The sequence below is a fragment of the Nannospalax galili genome, unplaced genomic scaffold (assembly GCF_000622305.1).
Source record: "Nannospalax galili isolate Female #2095 unplaced genomic scaffold, S.galili_v1.0 scaffold899, whole genome shotgun sequence".
NCBI lineage: Eukaryota > Metazoa > Chordata > Mammalia > Rodentia > Spalacidae > Nannospalax > Nannospalax galili.
In genome coordinates, this window is record NW_008343202.1 from 921,083 (window position 1) to 945,115 (window position 24,033).

Consider the following 24,033-nt stretch of genomic DNA (forward strand, 5'->3'; position numbering starts at 1 on the left):
AGAGAGATGCATGCAGAGGGCAAGAGAGCAAAAACATGAGCTGAAATAGTCAACTTACTGTAGCAGTTCTACTAAAAGCATTTAACACAAGCTGTGGTTGCAATCTCAGTTGGTAGGACTTGCTTCAGATGTGCTGAGGCCCCCATGAATGTTCAATCCCCAGCACAAAACCAAAAACAAGAATAAAAAATTTCACTCTCAAGCACAAAACCTTGGGGTCTTTGCAACTGCCGTTTTGTTCTCCTTAAATGCTCTTATCCTTACAACATGGTTTGCTTTCCCACTTCTTCAAGGACTTTGTTCAATGTCCCTTTTTCAAGAGCCCTTCCTTCCCTCCTACCTCTTCTTTTTTGTTTTTATGAGACAAGGTCTTGCCATAATACCCCTGGCTGGCCTGGATCTCATAGAGATCCACCTGCCTCTGCCTCTCCAGTGCTTGGATTAAAGATGTGCCCTATCACTCTGGCCTCCTGCCTGCTCTCTTAACTCTCACCCTACTCTTTTTCCAAGTCATCACCACCTGTATGCCTTCAGTTGTCTCCCCCTGTGTAGTTGTTTCCTCTGGATTCAAACATTGTCTCCTGGAGGGAGAAGGAAGGTTCACAAAGCTCATGAAACAAGAAACAAGTCCTTTTCCAAGGCTGTATAAGCCTGTGCCTTTACTTCCAGTGCTCAGGAAGTGGTGGTAGGAGGAGCAGGCATTCAAGGTTAAGTGTGAGGCCCACCTGGGCTACACTGAGACCATATCAAAGAAAAAGTTAATGATTGTGCACATTCTAGTGGAGTTCTTTAGTGGAGGAGCTGCCTGCAAGTTGTGCAGGGAATTCCAATTATGAAGCTTTTTTGAGCCATCCATGTCAGGGTGAGCTTTTTAGTGAATGAAGCTGTCAGGCTCTTGTAAGTCACTCCTCTCCCATGCTCCTGTAAGAAATGCCCATAAACTCATTCATTAGTTCTCCAAGCTGGACTTGGGTGGTATCACTGCCTTCTCTATCTGGGGTGAATAGAAACAGACTTACTAGGAAAAGTCATACAATGCCCCTCCTTGAAATTTAAATATATTTATATTTTATGTGTGTATTTGACCTGTAAGCATATCTGTCATCACACAGTGCCTTCAGAGGCTAGAAGAGGACATTGGCTTCTTTGGAACTGGAGTAACAGATGGTTATTAGCCACCATGGGGTGCTGGGAACCGAACCTGGGTGCTCTGCAAGAGCAGCCAGTGCTGAGCCATCTCTCCAGCACCCACCCTTGGAAATTTAAACTTTATAGGAAGTATCTTGTTTTATTTGCTTGCTGTACCTCCAGAACCATCTGAGTCAGGGTCTCAACGTGTATCCCTGGCTGGCTTGAAGTGATCCTCCTGCCTCCACCTTCCAAGGGTTAGGATTACAGGTGTGCCACGCTTTAGTGATTTTTTTTTCTTTGCACTACCAACTCGGAACACAAATCCCTTATTTAAAGGAGCTAAAATGGATAGTAATACATAAATTAAGGAATTGTCTGAATTTAGCTTTTCTTGACTGCATCCATAGACAGGAAGAATGCAAATATAACTCTAAACTTGGCCTTAAAACTTGGCTTCTTTCTTTGTGTGAATTCATTTTATATCATTCATGCCATCTCAAAAAATACTTTTGGGTTGTGGAGATGGCTCATCAGGTAATATGTTTGCCATGCAAGCATTCAAACCAGAGTTTGAATTCAAGCGCCCACACAAATGTTGGGTGGGCAAGGTGGCCAGCCTGTAATGTCAGCACATGAGAGGCAGAGACAGGGGCTCTGCAGAGCAAGCTAGGAATATCTAGATCTGGGTTGTGAGGAAGACACCTGACTTCAATCTCTGGCCTTTACATACACGTACACACTTATGCACAGCGCCCCACCCCCCCAACATGAACACATTCACATCGACACCACATACAAGCAAAAAAAACCGTTCCCAGGAGTTGAGGATTGGACTGTTAGTACTTCCCTAGCCTTCCCAGAGCCAAACACACACAGACTACCAGACTATATAGCTCTCAGATCTGAGATGGGTGGTGGCCCACGTCAGTAATTCCAGCATTCAGTAGGCTGGGACTGGACAACAGCAAGTTCAGGGCTAGTCTGGGCTGCATAGTAAGTTCCAAAACCGCCTCAGCTACATGAGACCTTGTCTGAAAACAAAAAAAATGGAGGTCCTCTGTGAAGCCAGAGATGATGCATTCAAGGTTGCATTTAACCTTGTTAACACAGAAGGCGTAGGGCACATGCTTGTAATCCCACCGGCCTGGCTGCAAAGGCAGCATCGAGTCCTGCTCTAGCAAGCAAATGGCTAACGTCTGAGTCATCGTAGGATCCGAGAACAAGATTAGGGATGGCACCCGAAGGCACTTCCGGTTTTCTAAACGCCTGGTCGCTGAGCTCATGACATCACCGAGGACGCCGCGATGTGGTGTAGCCTAGTGACGTCTTGCTCTTCCAATGACCCTGAGAACCCGACCTCTCGGGAGTGCTGATTGGCCACGAGCTGAGGCCCCGCCTCCCGACTTCCGCTCTCCTTCGCAGAAGAAGCTGGGTGCATTGCACTATTTCGCAGTTTCGTGTTTCTAGACGTTGGGTTTAGCCGAATTCAACATGCCGCGTGGAAGCCGTAGCCGCACTTCTCGGGTGCCCCCTCCAGCCAGGTGAGACACACGCCCCTCCGCGGGGGGGGGCTCGGGACGAGCGCATGGTCCGCGGCGGCATAGTGACGCGGGGGCCGCGAAGGGGCGGGTGGTCAGCCAGGGGCAGAGTGCTGGGGATCCGCTCCTGGGGAGGCCTAGAGTCACCGCTCACGAGCACACACGGACACGCTCGGTCACTGCCCGAGAGGACGCCGACGTATGACCTTTTGACCTAGGGTGATTTGAGAGAAGGACACTGGGGAAATAATAGCCGAAAGCCGGGCGCGGTGGCGCAGGCCTTTAATCCCAGCACGCGGGAGGCAGAGGCAGGCGGATGCCTGTGAGATCGAGACCAGGCTGGTTTACAAAGCTAGTTCCAGGCTAGCTGGGGCTATAGGGAGGCCCTGTCTCAAAAATAAATAAATATGGGCCAGGTTTGGTGGCGCCTGCTTTTAATCCCAGCACTCAGGATGCAGAGGCAGGTGGATCTCTGTGAATTCAAGGTCAGCCTGGTCTGCATAGTGAGTTCCAGGACAGCTGGGGCTACAGGGAGACTCTTTCTCAAAAAAGATCAAATAAATCAATAAATGGCTAGAAAGCATAAAGGTGAAGCTGTTGGAGCTAGGGGATCCCCCCCCTTTTTTTTTAAAGGTGCTTCAGGCTAGCTTCGAACTCAGTAGCCCAGGCTGGCCTGGAACTTACAGTGTGTAGCCCAGGCTGACTCAGAACATAGATTCTCCTGCCTCAACTTCCCTAGTGCTGGGATTACATGTATGCACCGCCATACCTAACTGAAGTTTGGGGGGGGGGAGTGTCTTTCTGAGACAGGGTCTCCTTGTAGCCCCAGCTGTCCTGGAACTCACTATGTAGACCAGGCTCAGGCTGGCCTTGAACTCACAGAGATTCACCTGCCTCTGCCTCCCGAATGCTGGGATTAAAGGCGTGCGCCACCACGCTCGGCCTTTTTTTTTTTTTAAATATTACATTTTAGTCTAGTCTGTGTGGAGGGGGGTAGGGTAAAGGAATCCTGTTGGAGGACAACTTGTAGGAGTAGGTTTTCTCCACCAGTGCCCGGATTTGGAAATTGTTGGAAGCATGCAGAATGCAGATGTTCCACAATTGGAGCATACAGCTGTTAAACGTAGACTGCCCTGGATCTTGAACCTGGGTAGTGCTAGTGCCGGGGAAAAGTACTGCCATAGGGTTAAACTCTTGACCGATGGGTGGTTTTGGGTTTGTTTTTTTTTTTTTTTTTTTTTTTTTTTTTTGCTTGAGATGTGGCATAGGCTGGTCTTAGTAAGTCTAGCTGGAGATGACTCCCGATCATCCTGCCTCCACCTCCAGAGTACTGGGATTATAGACATGCACACCACAGCTTGCTTGGGCTTTTGAAATGGTTAGCTCAGGCTGGCCTTGAACTTACCTTCCTCTCACAAGTGCTTGGATTGCTAAAGCATCCAGCACCTGGGCTTTGAGTGTGGTGGTAACATGCATGCAAGTAATACCTGCCCTTAAGAGGCAGAGGCAGGAGGGTACCCACAAGTTGTGCGGGCCACCTATGGAGACCCTGTCCCCAAGAACCAAGCAGTAAATAAAACTTAAATTTTATGGTTCTGACAAGTCATTGGCTTTCTGTTTTCTAAACCATAAAGTGAAGGCGTTGGGCTATTTTCTTTCCCCATGTGACTGTCTTAGGTTTTATTTTTGTTTGTTTGGGATTTTTTTTTTTTTTTTTCTTTTTGCTTTTGGTTTTGTTTGGTTGGTTGGAGAATTTTTTTTGTTTTGTTTTGAGACAGGGTCTCCCTAGCTGGCCTTGAACTCAGAGATCACAGAGGCATAAGTGTGCACGTGCCAGAGATGGCAGATACCAATGGAGCTGGAGTTATAGGTGATTGAGCATCTAACTACTGAGCCATCTTTGTTATTGCAACCTTAACAAAAGATTAAAGGGGTAAAGAAATAGAAGTAGTTAATAGAAATAGTTCCTGTACTTTTCTTGTTTGTATATAATAAAGGTGTTTAATTTAAAGGATTTAAAAAGAAGCCAGGTGTGGTGACATGCCTGTAATCCCAGAATTAGGTGAGGTTGAGGATCAGCCATGAGTTCAAGGCCAGCTCTTTTGTGTTTTCTTTTGAGGTGTGGTCTTATGTATCCCAGACTAGCCTTAAGCTCAAGACATAGCTGACTGAAAACTTCATGCTTTTTGTTCTTTTCTTTCACAGCCTTGCCCCTCGGATGAAACCTATTCCTAGGCCAGCACCCCCTGTAGCTCAGCCTCCAGCAGCAGCCCCGCCCTCTGCAATTAGCCCACCTCCTGTACCCCGGCAGCCAGGCCTGATGGCCCACATGGCAAGCACTGCAGCTGGTGTGGCTGTTGGCTCTGCAGTGGGGCACACACTGGGGCATGCCATCACTGGAGGCTTCAGTGGAGGTGGTAATGCTGAGCCTGCAAAGCCTGACATCACTTACCAGGTAAGCTTTAGGCAGCCATTCCCTTCTGTGGTTTTGTTTTGCTTTTTATTTTGAGACAGGGTCTTACTATGCTGTACTGGCTAGACTGGAACTCATACTAGAGAGTTCTCATAATATAGTCCACGGTGGCCTTGAGTTCATAGACTTGCCTCTGCCTCTTGAGTGCTGTGAAAAAACATGTGCCACCACTCCTGACAAGTTTCTTCGTATAGAAATTATCTTTAATTTTAGGATCTACAATACTTCTAAATAGAAAATGAGTCTCACCCCCACTCCCAAAGAAAGAGAGTTTGGAGAGATGGGTCAGTGAGTAAGAGTACTTGTTCTGTAAGCATGGGGACCTGAATTCAAATTTCCAGCACTCACATGAAAAGCCAGGCATGGCCATACATTCCTGTAACTCCAGCGTTAGGGAATGGAGACAGGCAGATCTGCAGAGCTTGTTGGCCGGTCAGCCTTGCCCTAACAGTCCAGCCCAACTTACTGTAAAATATTAAAAATCTCTTTGATCCCTTACTTGGTATCTTTCCATTATCTCTTCAGAAATAATATGGATTTTCTTTTCTGTTTGTTATGAGGAAAAGGGTTGCTTGGGGTGTTTTGTTTTGTTTTTTTGTCTTTATGAGACAGGGTCTCTCAGCTAGCCCGGAATGCACTATAAAGACCAGGCTGGCCTAGAACTCACAGCAATCTGCCTGCCTCCAAGTGCTGAGATTAAAGGTGTTGTGCCACCATGCCTGTCTGTTTTGTTTTTGTTTTTTGACAGGGTTTGTAGACCAGGCTGGCCTTGATCTCAGAGAGATCCACCTGGCCCCTGCCTCCTGAGTACTGGGACTTAAAGGTATGTGCTACTACACCTGACTCAATTTTTCTTTTCTAATGAGCACATACCCTGTTGGATTTCTGGTGTTCCTTAAGAAAGTTTACTTTTGGGGCTGGAGAGATGGCTCAGTGGTTAAGAGCACCAGCTGCTCTTTCAGAAGACCCAGGTTCAATTCGCAGTACCCACATGGCAGCTAACAACTATTTGTATTTCCAGTTCCAGGGGAATTCGACACCCTCTTCTGACCTCTGCAGGCATTGCCTGACATGGGTGTACTTACATACATGCAGGCAATATACACTCATCCAATAAAAATAATTTTTTTTTTTTTAAAAAGGTTACTTAGCTGGACGTGGTGGCACACACCTTTAATCCCAGCACTCAGGAGGAAAAAAAGACCAAAAAATAAAAAAGGTTACTTTTTTTTGTATGTATGTATGACTGTAGTACTGGGGATCAAACCCAGGGCTTCCCATATTCGAAGCTCACACTCTACTACTGAATTACATACATCCCATACCCATTTTTCAAGCCAGGGCTTTGCGTACTCACCAAACGTTTGCCCTAGAACTGCAGTTCCCATCTAAATTCAATATAACCTGATGCTCCACTTGAATTTTTATTGTTGTTTTCTAATCTGTTGGGGGCGGGGCATCTTGAACATTTTTAGTTTCATTTGAATTTTAGTCTTTGTGCTTTCTGCCTTTAAATGATTTTCACTTTCCATGTGATTGGGTAGAAACCTGAATTTATACCTGGTTCTGGTTGTTTCCCAGCTAACAGCAGGCTTCTTGCCTGAGTGTCCCCCCAGTGTCCTTCCTTAGTGGTGTCTAGTGTTGTGTTTTCACAGGAGCCTCAGGGAGCCCAGCTGATGGAGCAGCAGTCTGGTGGCCCTTGCCTTTTTGAGGTCAGACAGTTTCTGGAGTGTGCCCAGAAGCAGAGTGACATCAAACTCTGTGAGGGTTTCAATGAAGTGCTGAAGCAGTGCAGACTGGCAAATGGTAGGTGACCTTTCTGCTCAGTTCACAACTGTAGTCCTGAGCTGTATGACTTTTGGAGCCTATTTAGTGAAGTAAACTCAGAAGTTCGAAGAACTACCTAAATTTCTCTAAGCTTTTACCAATTATATTTCAAATGTGAGTTGTCTTTAAGCAGGCAGAAATCAGTGTCAGATCTTATTGGGATTTACTACATGTGAGTGGTCTCCTCATAGCTCTGAATATGAAATCAGCTCTTGAAATTAGGTTCCCTGGAATGTTGGCAGGCACCTTGTTTCTGTGTGGTGCCCTCCTGTAATTGCAGGAAGTTCAGCATCTATTAAAGTGCTTGTTTTCTTTTTCCCACCTTTAGTTGGATGGGAGATAGAGTTTAAGAGATTGCATATCCAAATTTGTCAGGACTTTTGTTGACTTCTACCAAAGTGGCAACATTTCTGCCTCCCAGCTTTGCCCCTAAAAGTACTTGTGTCCTCTCTCAGCTATGGCAAAGATGGAATTGAAGTTGGGTTGAAGGAAACTTTGAATGGCTTAAAAAAGAAAACAGTAACTTTAAGCTTTGTTGAATATCTGCAGCTAGTGACCTTCTGACTTTACCTTTTCTTCTAGGAGGGCTTCTCTAATCAAGTGCTAGCTGAAGAATTGGAAAATCGGCTCTGATGACCAACTTTAGTGTAAAAATGTAACTGATAGTGGTAGTGTGAACCAAGTAAATCTGGTTATTAACAACTCCATTGCTCAAGAATGGCCGTGGAAGAGTGTGCCCACAGAACAGTTCACTGAGATGTGTGGAATTGGGGGCTGGGCAAGTGTTTGGCCTTCTTAAACCAGTTGTATTATGTTTCATTTGTGAGTTAATTAAAGTGATTTTATTCCGAGGTGTGTGGTGCTACCTCAAAATAAGGTTGGAAGCTGGGGATGTATGTGCAACATAATGGAGTTTGCAGGAGAACACAGCTGGGTCAACATACCGTTCAGTGCATCTTGTCTGGAGTCTCTGGATATTAAATTAGCTTCTACCCAGCAGATCTGACAACTCTGAGAGGTTACAGAAAGTGAAGCTCACCAGCTACTTATTTAAAAGTTTCCAGCAGTTTCAGGCCTTGGATTCTGGATACTGAGCAGCAGGAAAATACTGCTTACGATGATGATAAGGGACAGGTGTGAAGCTTTTATGGCGGCACACTTGCCTGGCATTCACCAAGTCCCGGGTTACACCTTCACGCACACCAAATAAACTAAATGGGTGACTGATAATAAATAGATGTGTTATGGACAGGCAGGCTCCCTGTGACTGTCAGCAGCCACTGTTACATCCAGTTTCCTTTATGATAGTCTTCCTATCCCAGACTGAACTGAAACTTTTGCCTCTGCCTGCCAAGTGCTAAGATAACAGGCCTGTGTGTGCAATCATGCCCAGCTAAAACCATTCTATATATAAACTTCCTCGGTAGTTTGTTGTTTTCTGCTTTTCTTACTGAAAGATTAGGCTGAACTCCTTCCTATGCTTGGGACTAAACCCAGCATCTCACGCAAAGGTAGGCTAAAGCTTTGCCACAATGCCCAGAACCCCAGCCCCAGGGTTTTAGGTCAACCCAGCTCTATACCTAAGTCTTTGCTTGAAGTGTAAACCAACTGGCCATATTGATAGATGCCTGTAATCCCAGGACTTGGGAAGCCAAAAGGAGAATAGTCTGGGTTACACAGCAAGACTGTCTCCTTCACACGAGAGTAAGTCAGATGTAGCTCAGAATCTGAAGAGAAAGTTACTGTAGCCACACATGTTGGTGCGCACCTACAATCCCAGGACTCGGGCAAAGGCAGGAGGATTGCTGGAAATGTGAGGCTAGCTGGGGCTGTGTAGGAAGACCTTACCTTTAATAAGAAAAACAAGTATTCCTTTCAAAACTGACTGTGGGGCTAGAGAAGATGGCTCAGTGGTATAACTACTTGCTCTTAGAGTTTGGTTTCCTGGGCCCACATTAGGTGGCTCACAACTTCTGCTTCAGGGGATCCGATACCTTCTGGCCTCTGAGCACTGCACTCCTGCAGACACCCCATATATGACATAAAGCTAGACCTGGTAGTACATGCCTTTAATCCCGGCAGAGGCAGGCAGATCTCTGAGATTAAGGCCAGTCTGATTTACATAGTTCCAGGTGAGATTCTGTCTCAAAAGAACAAAAATAAAACCTGCTTTGCCTCCTCTGAGCCAATTGGTCATACAGTCTTGTCTGGTCCCAAGTGTCTCTGGAAGTTTTCCTCGCCCTCCACCAGGTGTCATCCCTGTTGCAGTTCTGCCTCAGCCTTGTCCCTGCTTGGGCTTGGCTTGTATCCCAGGTTTGCACTTGTGATTTATTTTTGGCATGCCAGCCTTCTGTCACTAAGTACCAAACCCCCAAAGCAAGATATCTTACTCCAACCACAAGTGTCTACTCAGGATACAGCTTTACCCTGTGGTCTCCTGTTCCTCAGGGCCTTCGGGACCTTCGGGACTTTAATCACTCATTCAAGGACGTAAAGGTGAGTAGCTGGGGAGCAGTGGGATTGTAAGGTATACACAGAACCCTCCCAAAATCCCTTAGATCCACTTCCCTTTGAAAAGCAAATGGACTTTGGAAAGCACTGGTTCTTGGAAGACATGTTGGGGAGTTTTCTCTGAAGAAAGATCCTGTGGCTGGCTATACCAACTAGGTTTGGGGGAAGGATAATAGGTTCCAAAAATAGGCTATCTACTCCTATTTAGGAACCTTCCTCTGAGGAGTCTTGGAACAGGAGTAAGGGGCTGATGGAGCAGTGGGTAGAGAGACCTATTGTTGGCCCCAGTTGGCCCTCAGCAGGGGGATGGACACTGTGCACACATTATCAGGAAAGGTGAGTGCAGCCAGAATTTGACCAGCCTGTTCTGCCAGGTGTCAGAGTCCCAGGCCCAGGATGGCATCCTGGTGTGTGTCCAGATATGTCTTCTCATGGAAAGCTGGTGAAAGAGAGAGACTGTTCTGTTAGGTGAGGGTCACAGAAGCCCATCTTGGGGTCTTAGAAGGACCTGCCAGCCAAAAGGCTTGTGTTTTAGGAGAACAAACACCCCTAGGTTCTGTTGGATGTTGACAGAGCAGTAGACAGATCAGACCTCTGCTATTGGCAAAGGAGACAGTTGTTATTCTAAACCTCCCTCTGGTAACCAGGCACCGAGTAGCTGGACACCAAGCTTCTGCAACAGCCAGCTTGAGGCAGCCAGGACTGCTGTTTGGTTGGTCAGCAAACTGGCCACCTTAGGAGGCTAGGCCTTTTGGGGCCCACAGAAGTTGGTGAGAGGTTCCTGTTGTCCACAAGCCTCTGTTTCTGATGGTAGGTGACTGACTTCCTCAAATCCTGGGTCTGAAGCAGAATTCAGCTCCCTGGGAGGAGCCTCTAGATTCCTCTAGGTTGGCCAGTTTAACTTTTCCACATCCAAGGATAACGGTCTTGACTCTGGCTCAGTGGCAGTGTTTACCTAGTATGTACAAGGCTCTGAGTTCAATTCCCCCCACACACACACTGACAAAAAATTAGCAGTAGAACACTTGTCCAGCATGTGTTAAGGCTCTAGGCTCCATCCTGAGCAAAAGGAAAAATAAGAGTGACAGACCAGGTATAGAGGTTGGTGGATCTCTGAGTTCCAGGCCAGCCTGGTCTATATAGTGAGTGCCAGGCCAGGCAGGGATATATAATAAAACCTTATTTGTTTGTTTTTTCCAAAAAAAGGGGAATATATTGTCCACACTGCCCCAGGAATACTCAGGGCTCATGGACTGTTGTTATGTAGGACTTGAGGCATTCCAAGTAAACCAGGCCCTTGACCAGTGGGTCACCTGTCCAATCATTGATTCATACCCAGAAAGCAGTACTTGCTACACACCTGTGCTGGTCAGAGGTTACAGATGGCCAGGATGTCCTAGAGATCACGGTCTAACTGGACTGGACCTAAGACACCAGCTCTGACACAGTACTTGACTTTGGTTTGGGGGGGGGGGGTTTGTTTGGGTTGTTTTGTTTTGTTTTGTTGTTGTTTTTGGTCTTTTTGAGACAGGGTCTCTCTGGCCTGGAACTCACTATGTAGACCAGGCTGGTCTTGAACTCACAAGAGATCCACCTGCCTCTGCTTCCCAAGTGCTAGGACTACAGGCGTGCACCACCACACTGGACTTTGTTTTTGGCTCTCACTATGTCACTGGCTAGCCTGGAACTTGCTATTTAGACTAGGTTGACCTGGAACTGACAGGAATTTGTCTGCCCCTGCCCTTGGTCCTGCCTCCTGAGTGTTGGGATTACAGGTGTGAGCCACCATACCAGCCAATGCAACTTTTTTTTTTTTTTTTTTTTTTTTTTTTTTTTTTTTGGTCTTTTTGAGACAAGGTCTCTCTGTAGCACCAGTTGGCCTGGAACTCACTATGTAGACCAGGCTGGCCTTGAACTCACAGAGATCCACTTGTCTCTGCTTCCAGAGTGTTGGGACTAAAGGCGTGTACCACCACACCCCGGCCCACTTGAACTTTTTTTTTTTTTTTTTGGTCTTTTTGAGACAGGGTCTCCCTGTAGCCCCAGCTGTCCTGGAACTCACTATGTAGACCAGGCTGTCCTTGAACTCACAGAGATCCACCTGCCTCTGCCTCCCGAGTGCTGGGATTAAAGGCGTGCACCACCACACCCGGCCGAAACAACAGGCTTTTGAATGTATACCTTCCCTCAGCTTACCAGCCCACTCACTTTCTTGGGAGTGTCTTTCTTCATACTGTCTCTATTTCTACTACCTTAAAACAATAGGGCTGGCAAGATGACTCGGCTGGCAAGGTGACTCAGCAGGTTAAGACATTTGCTGCCAAGCCTGAGGACCTGAGTTCAATCCCCAGGACCCACATGGTAAAAAGAAAACTGAATCCCACAAGTTGTCCTCCACCTCCACATGTACATTGTGGTGTGCTCGCTCACGCGCATGCACACACACACACACACACACACGCACACACAAATAAACATAATTTAAAGAAGGAAATATGCTGGCTGTGGTAGTGAACACCTTTACTTCCAGAACTCATGAGTTCTAGGCCAGCATTTGGGAGGTGGGCACAGAAAGAAGTTCCTGGCCAGCTGCAATTACATAGCAAGTTCAATGTCAGCTTGGAATACAAGAGACCTTGCCTCAAAAAGAAAAAAGTAGCTGGGCGTGATGGTGCATGCCTTTAGTCCCAGCACTAGGGAGGCAGAAGCAGGTGGATCTCTGTGAGTTCAAGGCCAACGTGGTCTCCATGGTGAATCCAGGCCAGCTGGGGCTACAGGTAGACCCTATCTCAAAAAAAAAAAAAAAAAAAAGTAAAGCTGGGTGTGGTGGCATAAACCTTAAATTCCAGCACTAGGGAGGCCAAGGCAGGCGGCAGAGGAGGAGGAGGAAGGGGGGGAGAGAAGGAGGAAAAAAAGGTGGGTGTTCAGTGTTCAGTGTTGGCAGAAAGAAAGAATGAATGAAGGGGAAGGTGTGAATGTCCTGATGATGCCCAGAATGGGTGAAGGGCAGTGTGCTGAGCGCAGGAAGGATGGGAGTTTTTACCATGGGACAGCCAGCAGGGTGACACACAACTGGCCACTGCGATGAAGTGAAGCCTCTCATCTGCCTCAAACGCAGAGAACACACAGAAGGAAAGTGACCAGCCTGTCTCCTCATAGGAGGAATGGAGACTGCACTTCAATTTGCCCTCCAAAGTTAATCTTGTTGTTTGAGACAGAATTTTATGTAGCCCAGGCTGGCTTCAGACTTTCATTTCTCCTGCCTCAGCATCCAGAGAGCTGTGATGACAGGCATATGCCACCACACCTACCTGATAGACATTTATTCTAAATACTCCCTCTCAGCCGGTTTGTACCAGGAGCTATAAAGATAAAGGAGGGGGCTGGAGAGATGGCTCAGCGGTTAAGAACACTGGTTGTTCTTGCAGAAGATCCAGGTTCAAATCTCAGCACCCACATGGCAGCTAACAACTGTCCATAACTCCAGGGGAATCTAACTGCCTCTTCTGACCTCCACGGGCATTGCATGACATGGGTGTACTTACCTACATGCAGGCAATAAACGCATACACATAAAATAAAAATAATAAAAATTTTTTTTAAAAAAGAGGAGAAACAGTTCCAGCCTTACAATCCCTGGGATATCGGGAGCTGACTGCTTCTTTATATCCTACCCCCTCAGAGACCTGAGCATGACCCGGGACGAGGCCCTGCCTGACTCCCATTCTGCACAGGGCTTCTATGAGAATTATGAGCCCAAGGAGATCCTGGGCAGGTAAGACCCAGATCCTGCTTCTCCTCGTCCCCCACCAAGTCCTGACCTGGGCTCTGGCACCCTCCGCAGCCTAGCCATATCTCTGCTGGACCCTTGGCACTGGCCTCATTTCCATTATCTAAGTTCCATCCCTTTGGAAAGGAGGAAAAAAGAAAGAGTTACTACACAGGGCAGAACGTCTGTGCTGTGACCTTGGTCTGGGACTCCCCCGGACCACCTATTCTCTGTCCCCCAGGGGAGTCAGCAGTGTGGTCAGGCGCTGCATCCACAAGCCCACACGCCAGGAATATGCCGTGAAGGTCATCGACATCACAGGCGGAGGCAACTTCAGCCCTAAGGAGGTGCAGGAGCTTCGGAAAGCCACGGTGAAGGAGGTGGACATCCTGCAGAAAGTCTCCGGGCACCCCAACATCAGTAAGTGGAGGCCTTGCCCAAGCCACGGCAGCATGCTCCAAGGGGATTCTGTTCTGATACATCGAGTCAGGGCATACAAGTCACTGCAGGGTCAGCCAGAATCACTTGTTTGCCACTGTGTGCTCAGAGGCTGTGCCAGGTCATTCTTGAAGATGGAGGTTTCTAACTCCACACTCACTGCTCAGATAGAGAGGGTTCAGGCAGAGCTGGGAGTGGGGTAGGTGAGGAAGGGGAGTATGAAGTCCCTGGACCTGTCCACACTCCTGTGACTGCCCCTGGGAGCCATCCTGTTCCCACCCCCTGCTTTCAAACCAGCCTGCCTGGTTGATCCCTGTGCCCTGCGTCCGGCCCAAGCTCCCCTGCTCCTTGAGACGAGCTAGCCATTTCCATTTCAGTACAGCTGAAGGACACTTATGAGACCAACACTTTCTTCTTCTTGGTGTTTGATCTGTAAGTACTTAACCCTGGAGCCACCATTACCTTGGGGCCCACAAGACCCTCCACACTGTCGCTCTACCTGATGCTGTTAGATCAGCATCAGTCCCCTCCCCCCATGCTGTGGGGAAGGCAAGATTAATAGCTCTTAGGGCTATACTTCCAGGTTTTGAAAGCTGGGATACAACTTATGGATTGGCTAACTTAAAAAAAGCCTTATTTTAAGCTGGGTGTGGTGGCACGCCTGTAGTCCCAGCACTTGGGAGGCAGAGGCAGGTGGATCTCTGTGAGTTCAAGGCCAGCCTGGTCAACACAGTGAGTTCCAGGACAGCTGGGGTTACAGGGAGACCCTGTTTCAAAAAGACCAAATTTTTAAAAAATCTTATTTTATTTTATGTGTATGTGTATTGCCTGTATGTATGTAAGTGCATCCGTGTTGTGAAATGCATGTGGAGGACAGAGGACATCAGAGTCCCTGGAACTGGAGTTAAAGACAGTTGTTAGCTGCCATGTGGGTCCCCCAGCCATGTTAGCCCTATAATTGGATAATTTTATAAAGATTTTATTTATTTATTGGTCTTTTTGAGACAGGGTCTCTCTGTAGCCCCAGCTATCCTGGAACTCACTATGTAGACCAGGCTGGCCTTGAACCCACAGAGATCCGCCTGCTCTGCCTCCCAAGTGCTGGGATTCAAGGCGTGCACCACCATACCCAGCTAAAGATTTATTTGTGTGTGTGTGTGTGTGTGTTATTCCCTTGGAAGCCAGAAGAGGGCATCAGATTTCTTGGAGCTAGAGTTACAAGGGATTTGAACTCCAGGCTTTATAGTGAGCAGCAAATATTCTTAACTGCTGAGCCATGCCTACAGCCCAGATTGGATAATTTTTCTTGAGATAGGGTCTCTCTCCAAAGCTCAGGCTGGCTTTAAACCCCTAGCAATCCTTCTGCCTCAGTCTCCTGAGTGCTGGGGTTACAGGTATGCTTTCTTCTTCTTCTTCTTCTTTTTTTTTTTTTTTGATTTTCAATCTTTTGAAACCGGCACTCATATAGTTCAGTCTGCTCTTGAACTCTATATAGTTGACAATGGCTTTGCACTGCTGAACCTTCTGTTTCTACCTCCCAATTGCTGAGATCACAGGCTGCCACCATCATGCTCAGCTCTCTCCTCTCCTCCCCTCCCTTCCCCTTCCCTCCACTATCCTTTCCTGTCCTTCCTCTCTCATTCCTTCACTCTCTCCCTCCCTCATTTTCTGAGACACCTGAATGTTGAAATTACAGGTTTCTGCCACTAACTTTGGACTAAATACAAAATTCTACTCCCCTCCCTTTCCCTCCCCTCCCCTCCCCTATCCTTTCCTTTCCCCCTTTTCCTTTCTTTTCTTTTGAGGCAGCATCTCCCTACAAAGGCAAGGCTTTCTTGGGACTCACTCTTGAACTCATCATGATCCTCCTGCCTCAGCCTCCAGGGTGTTGAAATTACAGGCACAATACCACAACACCCAGCATTATTTGCTTTTGAAAAGAATTCTATTTTCTCTCTGGTGATGACTTTAGAGACGGAAGAGTGGGAAGAGGGAGGTCAGCAGTGTGGACAGGAGAAGCTGGTGGTAGAGGCAGTATCTAGGATGTGGTTCAAAGGCCAATATATCATCACTCTCCTTTTGCACCAACAGGGTGAGGGATGGGAGGTCTTTGTCACTAAGCATCAAATGTAAACAACACAAAACTGGGCATAATGGCACATGCCTGAAATCCTGGCACTCAGGAGAAAGGAGGGTTGCTGCAAGCTTGTGGAGTACCTGAGCTACATAGTGAGTACCAGGGCAGCCTGGGCTATATAACAAGACCTAGTCTCAAAACACCAAAGGGAAAAATGCAAATAACACTAGCTTTGTGAACAGTGTATTGGAAACTTATCACAGTTTTTTAAAAATGTGTATGAATGTTTGCTTGCATGTATGTATGTGCATGTGCATGCAGTACCAGAGGCAGCCAGAAGATGGCATCAGATACCCCTGGAACTGGAGTTATGGATGCTTGTTAGCCACTGTGTGGGTGCTGGGAACCAAATCCAGGTACTCTGTGAGAGCAGACACTAGCCACTGAGCCATCTCCCAGCCCCTATAGTTTCAAAAAATGTTTTATTTATTTTTATTTTTATTTTTTTGTCTTTTTTGAGACAGGGTCTCCCTGTAGCCCCAGCTGTCCTGGAACTCACTATGTAGACTAGGCTGGCCTTGAACTCACAGAGATCTGCCTGCCTCTGCCTCCCAAGTGCTGGGATTAAAGGCGTGTGCCACCAAGCCTGGCTTATTTATTATTTTTATTTTATGTCTGAGTGTATTGCCTGCATGCGTGTTACTGCACCGAGGGTCGTGCAGTGTCCATGGAGTTCAGAAGAGGGCATCTGGATCCCCTGGAACTGGAGTTACGAATGGTTGTTAGCCATGATGTGGATGCTGGGAATTGAACCCAGATCCTCTTCTCTCCACCCCCTATACTTTGTTTTATTAAGGTTTAATTTTTTTTTTTTTTTGTCTTTTTGAGACAGGGTCTCCCTGTAGCCCCAGCTGACCTGAAACTCACTATGTAGACCAAGCTGGCCTTGAACTCACAGAGATCTGCCTTCCTCTGCCTCCCAAGTGCTGGGATTAAAGATGTGCACCACCATGGCCGGCTCATCTGGATTTAATTTTTATTGATTTATTATCATTAAAAAATTGAAACATTTCACTATGTAACTCTGCTTGGGCTGGAACTCACAGAAAGTTGCCTACCTGTCACTGAAGTGCTGGGATTAAAAGCATGTGCCACCACACCTATCTTTTTATTCTATTTTAAATTACATGTATGTCTGTGTCTATTGGGGGTTATATGCATGTGCTCCCAGCAGCCAAAGGAGGGCGTTAGATCCCTTAGAGCTGGAGTGATCTACCCAATGTGGGTGCTGGGAACCAAATTCTTGTCCTCTGGAAGACCAGCAAGCACTCTTAAATGCTGAGCTATCTCTCTAGCCTGGAGACTTATTATCATGGTTTTTATTAGAAAAGATTCCCAGGATGGAGAGATGGCTCAGTGGTTAAGAGCACTAACTACTCTCTCTCTCTTTTTTTTTTTTTTTTTTTTGAGCCAGGGTCTCCTTGTAGCTCCAGCTGTCCTGGAATTCACTATGTAGACCAGGCCCAGCTTTGTATTTAACCACAGGAGTTCCCCTCTGGAGCTGCCCAGCTGCAGCCATCCTAGCAATGCTCTGTCACAGGGCTGTCCTGTGTAACCTTTGGGAACAGCTCAAATGTCTTTAACCTTTGAAGAGGTCATTTGGGGAAGCTATTTTTACTGCTGTCCTGAGAAGCCTTCCAGGATAAAACTAGATTGTTCTAGAAGAGACTACTTTCAAGATCAGAAAGGCAAAAAGATTGAATCACAACAAATTTTTTATTTTTTTGATCTGTTTATTTGTATTTTATGTGTATGAGTATTTTGTCTACATGGATGTGTGCCACATGTGTGTCATACACACAGAGGCCAGAAGAAGGTGTTGGATCCCTCTGGAACTGGAGTTATAGATGGTTGCTAGCTGCCATGTGGGTGCTAGGAACCAAACCGAGGTCCTCTGCAAGAGCAGCCAGTGCTCTTAACCCACTAAGCCATCTCTCTAGCCCGACTTTTTGATTTGTGAGACAAAAGTCTGGCTATGTAGTACAGCCTGGCCTTAAACATTTTTTTTGGAACAGAGTCTCATTATGTTGTTCTGTCTGGCCTAGAACTCGCTATATAGACCAGGCTGGCCTCAAACTCACAATTTGACTGCCTCTGCCTCAGGAATGCTGGGGTTAAAGGCAAGCACCATCACATCCAGCAGACCCTAAACTTTTGATCCACCTGCCTTAGTCTCCCAAATGCTAGCATTACACACATGTGCCACCAAGTCAGGCTTCGAACTGCAATTCTCTCATTTCTTCTCTTATTTTTTCATTCCTTCTTTGATTTTTTTTAGCTTAAAATTTTTATTTCATTTTTATTTTGTGTGTATGAATGTTTTGTGTGCATGTATGTAAGTGCAGTATATTCATGCAATGCTCATGGAAGTTAGAAAAGGGGTCAGATCCTTTGGAACTGGAATTACTGACAGTTGTTAGCTACCACATAGGTTCTGGGAACTGAACCTGGGTCCTCTGCAAGAACAGCCAGTGCTCTTACCTGCTGAGCCATTTCTCCAGCCTCTTTTTGGTTTTTTTGAGACAGAGTTTCATGTATCCCAGGCTGACCTCCAACTTACTGTGTAGCTGAGGATGACCTTGAACTCCTGATTCTCCTGCCTTCCCCTCCCAAGTGCTAGTATTACAGGCCTGCACTACCATAGCTGGTTCTTCTTAATCTTGAATTGGGCACACTTTGCTTCCCCAACATTTACACTTACAGTTCTTTCCCTTGATTCCTGGCAAAATCTCCAACTCCTCCTGATCTAGGTCTGGGGTCCTGGGCCAGAGGCTCAGAGGCCCAACTTTACCCTCAGCACTGACTGATCCCAAAGCATGATGTACTTCTACAGACAGGGACTCCCCACACCAGTGCATATCCCTTTTATCCAGCCTCTTGCTTTCCTTCCAACTCTTCCTAGACAACTTCTCCACTTCCTCCCCTAGTTCCTCTCCCCAGACTGCTCCTCCATGCAGAATAGCCCACCTTGCCTCTAGATCATCATAGAGGGAGACAGTACTGGAGGTAAGTACATTAGTTGCTGTGTGTGTGTGTGTGTGTGTGTGTGTGTGTGTGTGTGTGTGTGTGTATCTGTGTGTGTTTGAGACTGGGTTTCACTATGTAGCACTGGTTGGCCTGGAACTTACTATGTAGACCAAGCTAGCCTCAAACTTACAGAGATCTGCCTTCCTGTGCCTCTTGAGTGTTGGGATTAAAGATATATGCCGCTACATTTTACTGTATTAGTTACTTTTTTGTTGCTGTGATAAAGCACCATGACCAAAAGTGACTTAGGGAAGAAAGAATTTATTTTGGCTTACAGTGCCAAAAGGATAAGAGTTGGTCATGATGGGGAGGCGAAGCAGGCATGGTGGCAGCGGCAGGAAGCTGAGAGGTCACATCTCAGTCCACACCTAGGAAGCAGAGAGAGAAAACCTGAAGTGGGACAAGGCTATAAACCCTAAAGATTCCATGACCTCCCCACCACCTACTGGGGACCAAGTGTTCAAATACTTGAGCTTATGGGGAACATTTCTCATTCAAACCACTGGGTAAAGTCTTGGGAATCCTTTGTTTCCACAGGATGAAGAGAGGGGAGCTCTTTGACTACCTCACTGAAAAGGTCACCTTGAGTGAGAAGGAAACCAGGTAAGGTTTGTGCACCTGTCTATGTGCCTTTTTCATTTATTTCTTCATTTTTGGTCTTTTTTGAGACAGGGTCTCCCTATAGCCCTAGGTGGCTTGGAACTCACCATGTAGACCAGGCTGGCCTTGAACTCAGAGATCTGCCTGCCTCTGCCTCCTGAGTGCTGAGATTAAAGGCATGTGCCACTATGCCTGGCTATATGTCTTTTTCAAAGTCCTAAGCACCAAGTGGTCTGGCAGGAGGCCTGGTGTGTATGACTTAGCTGAAATTGGGCTTGCTTTTGAGTCTTTCCTGCCTCCTTGGCTCAATCTAGACTGTCTATGATCCTCCCTTACATGCAGCATGGCTGATATATGGGCTTTGGTCTCCCTGCATCTTACCTGATCTTGTAAAGTAGAAGGGTAATATGTGGTGGAACACTCATTCTGTCTTATGGAAAAATTGTTGACCAGTTCTAGAATCAGAAATAAAGCCAATGGACTGGTCCTGTAGCTCAGTGGTAGAGTACTTGCCTAGCATGTTCAAGGCCCTGGGTTCCATCCCCAGCAGCTGGAAAAAATACAAAACAAAACAAAAGCAGGCTGGGATGTGGTGATGAATACCTATAATCTCAACAACAGGGGGTGCTGAGGCAGGAGTATCATGAGTTCAAGGCCACTCTGGGTTGTGCGCGTTTTTGTCCTCAAAAAATAAAAATAAAAATAGGGTTAGGGCTGTAGCTCAGTTGGTAGAGTGCTTGCCTAGCAAGCAGGAAGCCCTGGATTCCATCCCCAGCACTGCATAAACTGGCCATGGTGGCACATGCCTGTAATCCAGGCATTTGAGAAGCAAAGGCAGGAAGATTAGGAATTTAAGCTACATAGTATGTTAGAGGCCAGCCTGGGCTAAATGAGAATGAGACCCTATCTAAAAATAATAAAATGAAATGAAGTTCAATGCCATGAACCACCTCTTCAGAAAGATCATGCGGGCCCTGCTGGAGGTGATCTGCACCTTGCACAGTCTCAACATTGTCCATCGGGACCTGAAGCCAGAGAACATCCTCCTGGATGATGACATGAACATCAAGCTTACGGACTTTGGTTTTTCCTGCCAGCTGCAGCCAGGAGAGAAGTTGCGAGGTTTGGTACCATGGCCTTGGCCCATGGAAGGGCCTCAGGGGTGGACACTGCTTGGGTCTCTCCTCAGAATAAAAATCCTAGAACTCCAGTGCCTGGGAAGAGTGCTCAGTGGGAAAAGTGCTTGCCACACAAGCATGAGGACCCAAGTTTGGATCCTACCATCCTCACAAAAAACCCTGTGTGGTGCTGTGTACCTTGTAACCCCAGTGCTGGGAAGGCAGGGATAGGAAGATCTCTGGGGGTTGCTGGCCAGCCAGTGTAGTCAAATCATCCAGCCAGTAAGAGATCCTGTCTCAAAAACAATATGGAAACACACGCGAACGCGCACACGCGCACACACACACACACACACAGGCACGGGCACGGGCATGGGTACGCATGGGCATACATGGACACCAAGATGGAGAACAATCAAGAAAGACACTTGATGTTGACTTCTGGTTTCCACATGAACATGAGCACACGTATATGCACACACATATACACATGTGCCCACACATGCATACATACAAGTGCACGCATATATTCCCCACATGTACACAAACACACACATTCTTAAAATCCTACTATTTTGGAAGCTAGACATCTCTTCAGGCAAGTCCTCTCTCTGCGACTACTTTGAGCCAGGATCACACTGCCTGATCTCCATGCTGGGATGGCTAAAAGGGCTCAGAGCACCCACAGGGGTTCCTGTGAGCCCACATACCCTGCTCCTACCCTTGGATCTGAAGTTGGTCAATGTTAGAATCCTACCAAGCATAGTTCTTCTCTGTGGCTTCTTTGCACTTCTTCTAAGGGCTCCTGCTGGCCTGCCTTGATAGTAACTCTTCCTGCAGAGGTCTGCGGGACTCCCATTTACCTGGCCCCTGAAATCATTCAGTGCTCCATGGATGACAGCCATCCTGGCTATGGGAAAGAGGTGGACATGTGCGTATATGAGGAGCTGGGGGGAGGGTGTCACACCCTTGGCAGGACTCCAGAGGAGCCCCTCCTGTGTGCTCCCCTATCCGAGAGGCTGAATGTGACATGATGCCCTGTGGCCCTGCAGGTGGAGCACAGGGGTCATCATGTATACTCTGCTGGCTGGCTCCCCACCCTTCTGGCACCGGAAGCAGATGCTGATGCTGAGGATGATCATGGATGGCAAATACCAGTTTGGTTCACCAGAGTGGGATGACTACTCAGACACTGTGAAGGACCTGGTGAGAGGACATGCTCACTGGCTCCCCTGGGTTCATGGGAGAGGAAAACACCCCAATGGGGGGGCACCTCGTGGTACAGGGTAGAGGGGTCCCCTAGGAAAGATCCTGTGTATTTGTCTCCTTGCTGCTACAAAATATCTGACAAAAGCAACTTAGGGAAGAAAGGATTTATTCTGGCTCTCAGAATAGTGGGAAGGCATGGCCAGCAGGAGGAGTGTGAGGCAGTTGCTCACATCACATCCACAGTCAGGAAGCAGAGAGCTATGAATGTTGGCGCTCAGCTCATTTTCTCCTTTTTATTCAGTCCAGGACCCGCCCCCCCGATGGGATGATAATAATCCCTCACAGGCATACCCAGTGGTTTGTTTCCATGGTGATTCTAAATCCTATACAACTGACACAATTAACCATCACACCCATGTCTTCGGAAACGCTGCAGTGGCATTCTCAGCTCCCGCTTGCAGGTATCCCGCTTCCTGGTGGTGAAACCTGGGGACCGCTGCACAGCAGAAGAGGCCTTGGCACACCCCTTCTTCCAGCAGTACGTGGTGGAAGAGGTGCGGCACTTCAGCCCCCGAGGGAAGTTCAAGGTACTAAAGCCTCCCTTAGGCCAGGCTCTGGGAGGTTGCTGCCTCCTGAGGTGCTCTAGGCCTGCTAGTACCGACCTATCTCCCCAGGGGCCAACCACCCCGAGGAACCCCAGAACTGCTCCTTCTACCCACCCTTGGCAGTTCCAATGGCTCTGCTGCAAAGAAAACGGGTGTCAGTGGACTTACCCTGTCTGCCTAAATCCCTGAGGATGCTGGTGGGGAGGCGCCCCCAACCTCCAAAAGCCATCCAAGGCTTCTTGACAAGCTCAGAGCCTCCCTGGTGGGGAGGATGCTGGCCTGGGTCGGATGGGGTGGTTTTTCAGTGCTGCCCCTGCAGGTGATGTGACCGTGCTGGTGTGGGTGAGCATCTACCACTCGGTGCTATCCCCTGCAGGTCATCTGTCTGACCGTGCTGGCTTCAGTGAGGATCTACTACCAGTACCGCCGGGTGAAGCCAGTGACCAGGGAGATTGTCATCCGAGACCCCTACGCTCTGCGGCCTCTGCGGCGGCTCATCGACGCCTATGCCTTCCGAATCTACGGCCACTGGGTGAAGAAGGGGCAGCAGCAGAACAGGGCTGCTCTCTTCGAGAACACACCCAAGGCCGTGCTCCTCTCCCTGGCTGAGGAGGAGGACTACTGAGGGGCAGGCAGGGTGGGGGGGGTGGTAGGCCAGCAGGGAGGGGAAGCCACAGAAACTGAGAAGAGGCGGCCTGGAGGAGACTGTGCAGTAGTGTCTCTCCACAAGATGAGTAGGGTGTTCCCATGACACAGCAAGACATGCAGTTGCAGCTGGGTGTGGAGTTGCAAGCCTGTCATTCCAGCTAGGCAGGAGGCTGAGGTAGGAGGATCGCAAGTTCCAGGGCAGTCTGGGCTACAGACTGCATTCCAAACCACCTTTACAACTTAGTGACCATACCCCAAAACAAAAAAAAACCCCAAAAACTAAGAGTGTAGGTCAGTGGTGAGTGCAAAGCCCTGAGTTCAACCCATAGTACATAAATATCAATGCATCCGAGGCCAGTCCAGTCCAGAACCCTGCTCCTTCTGGCTTCTCCACTATGCACCTGAGCCACTGTGTTTCTCTTGAGGGCTCAAGGTTACTGATAACAGAGCCCTCTTCCCTCAGGTCCCAGGGCAAGGATAAAAGGCAGAGTAATGCCTGCACATGGTGATGGATGCATATAATCCCAGCAGTTGGGAGGTAGAGGCAGGATGATCAGGAGTTCAAGATTATCCTCAGCTGTACAAGGATAGCCTGGACTATGTGAGACCGTGTCTTAAAAACAGGTCAGTGGAATGCCTGAGAGCTACAGATACAGGATTTATTGGCCTCATGAGGTCCAGTGCCACCATGGGAGCCACCTATTCTCCAGGGATGTTTTCAGAGGTATATCCCCCCACATGATTAACAACTATAGAAGCTTCTGACATTTGACCTCCTATGGGAGTACGACTTTGTTACTCCCACAAGAGTTTCACCTGGTAAATTTGTTCCACCAGAGTTTTAATACTTGGCACTGTGTAATCCCAGTACTTGGGAAGCTGAGGATTGAGAGTTTGAGGCTAGCCTTGGCTACATGATGAGACCCTGTCTCAAACAACAGACTAGCGAGGCTAGGTTCTGTCAGAGGGGCTTCAGACACCACAAAGTGCAGGAAACATTTT

The 24,033-nt window shown here is 47.6% G+C and overlaps 2 protein-coding genes across 3 annotated transcripts; both read left to right on the top strand.

The window, feature by feature from the left end:
• The first annotated feature begins 2,515 nt into the window (after nucleotides 1–2,515).
• Nucleotides 2,516–7,820, top strand: Chchd2 (coiled-coil-helix-coiled-coil-helix domain containing 2). The gene is made up of 4 exons (XM_008839157.3): nucleotides 2,516–2,672; nucleotides 4,875–5,124; nucleotides 6,798–6,948; nucleotides 7,552–7,820. Exons 1-4 carry the CDS (start codon nucleotides 2,623–2,625, stop codon nucleotides 7,563–7,565), a joined length of 465 nt encoding a protein of 154 aa, XP_008837379.1. The 5' UTR covers nucleotides 2,516–2,622; the 3' UTR covers nucleotides 7,566–7,820.
• Nucleotides 7,821–9,097: 1,277 nt separating this feature from the next.
• Nucleotides 9,098–24,018, top strand: Phkg1 (phosphorylase kinase catalytic subunit gamma 1). Of its 2 annotated transcripts, XM_008839160.2 has the most exons (10): nucleotides 9,098–9,465; nucleotides 13,163–13,255; nucleotides 13,491–13,669; nucleotides 14,065–14,119; nucleotides 19,389–19,454; nucleotides 20,410–20,573; nucleotides 21,410–21,500; nucleotides 21,622–21,775; nucleotides 22,240–22,365; nucleotides 22,760–24,018. In XM_008839160.2, the coding sequence occupies exons 2-10, from the start codon at nucleotides 13,173–13,175 to the stop codon at nucleotides 23,006–23,008; spliced, it is 1,167 nt and encodes a 388-aa protein (XP_008837382.1). In that variant the 5' UTR covers nucleotides 9,098–9,465; nucleotides 13,163–13,172; the 3' UTR covers nucleotides 23,009–24,018. The 2 variants fall into 2 exon arrangements, with proteins under 2 accessions (XP_008837382.1, XP_029422346.1); XM_029566486.1 differs by having other exon boundaries at nucleotides 9,106–9,465; nucleotides 22,080–22,901.
• The last annotated feature ends 15 nt before the right edge of the window (nucleotides 24,019–24,033 follow it).

Coding starts and splice junctions, on each gene's coding strand:
- Chchd2 (XM_008839157.3), top strand. CDS start 2,623: ATGCCGCGTGGAAGCCGTAGCCGCACTTCTCGGGTGCCCCCTCCAGCC. Junction 2,673..4,874: donor CGGGTGCCCCCTCCAGCCAG/GTGAGACACACG, acceptor TTTCTTTCACAG/CCTTGCCCCTCGGATGAAAC. Junction 5,125..6,797: donor AGCCTGACATCACTTACCAG/GTAAGCTTTAGG, acceptor GTGTTTTCACAG/GAGCCTCAGGGAGCCCAGCT.
- Phkg1 (XM_008839160.2), top strand. CDS start 13,173: ATGACCCGGGACGAGGCCCTGCCTGACTCCCATTCTGCACAGGGCTTC. Junction 13,256..13,490: donor CCCAAGGAGATCCTGGGCAG/GTAAGACCCAGA, acceptor TCTGTCCCCCAG/GGGAGTCAGCAGTGTGGTCA. Junction 21,776..22,239: donor CAGACACTGTGAAGGACCTG/GTGAGAGGACAT, acceptor TCCCGCTTGCAG/GTATCCCGCTTCCTGGTGGT.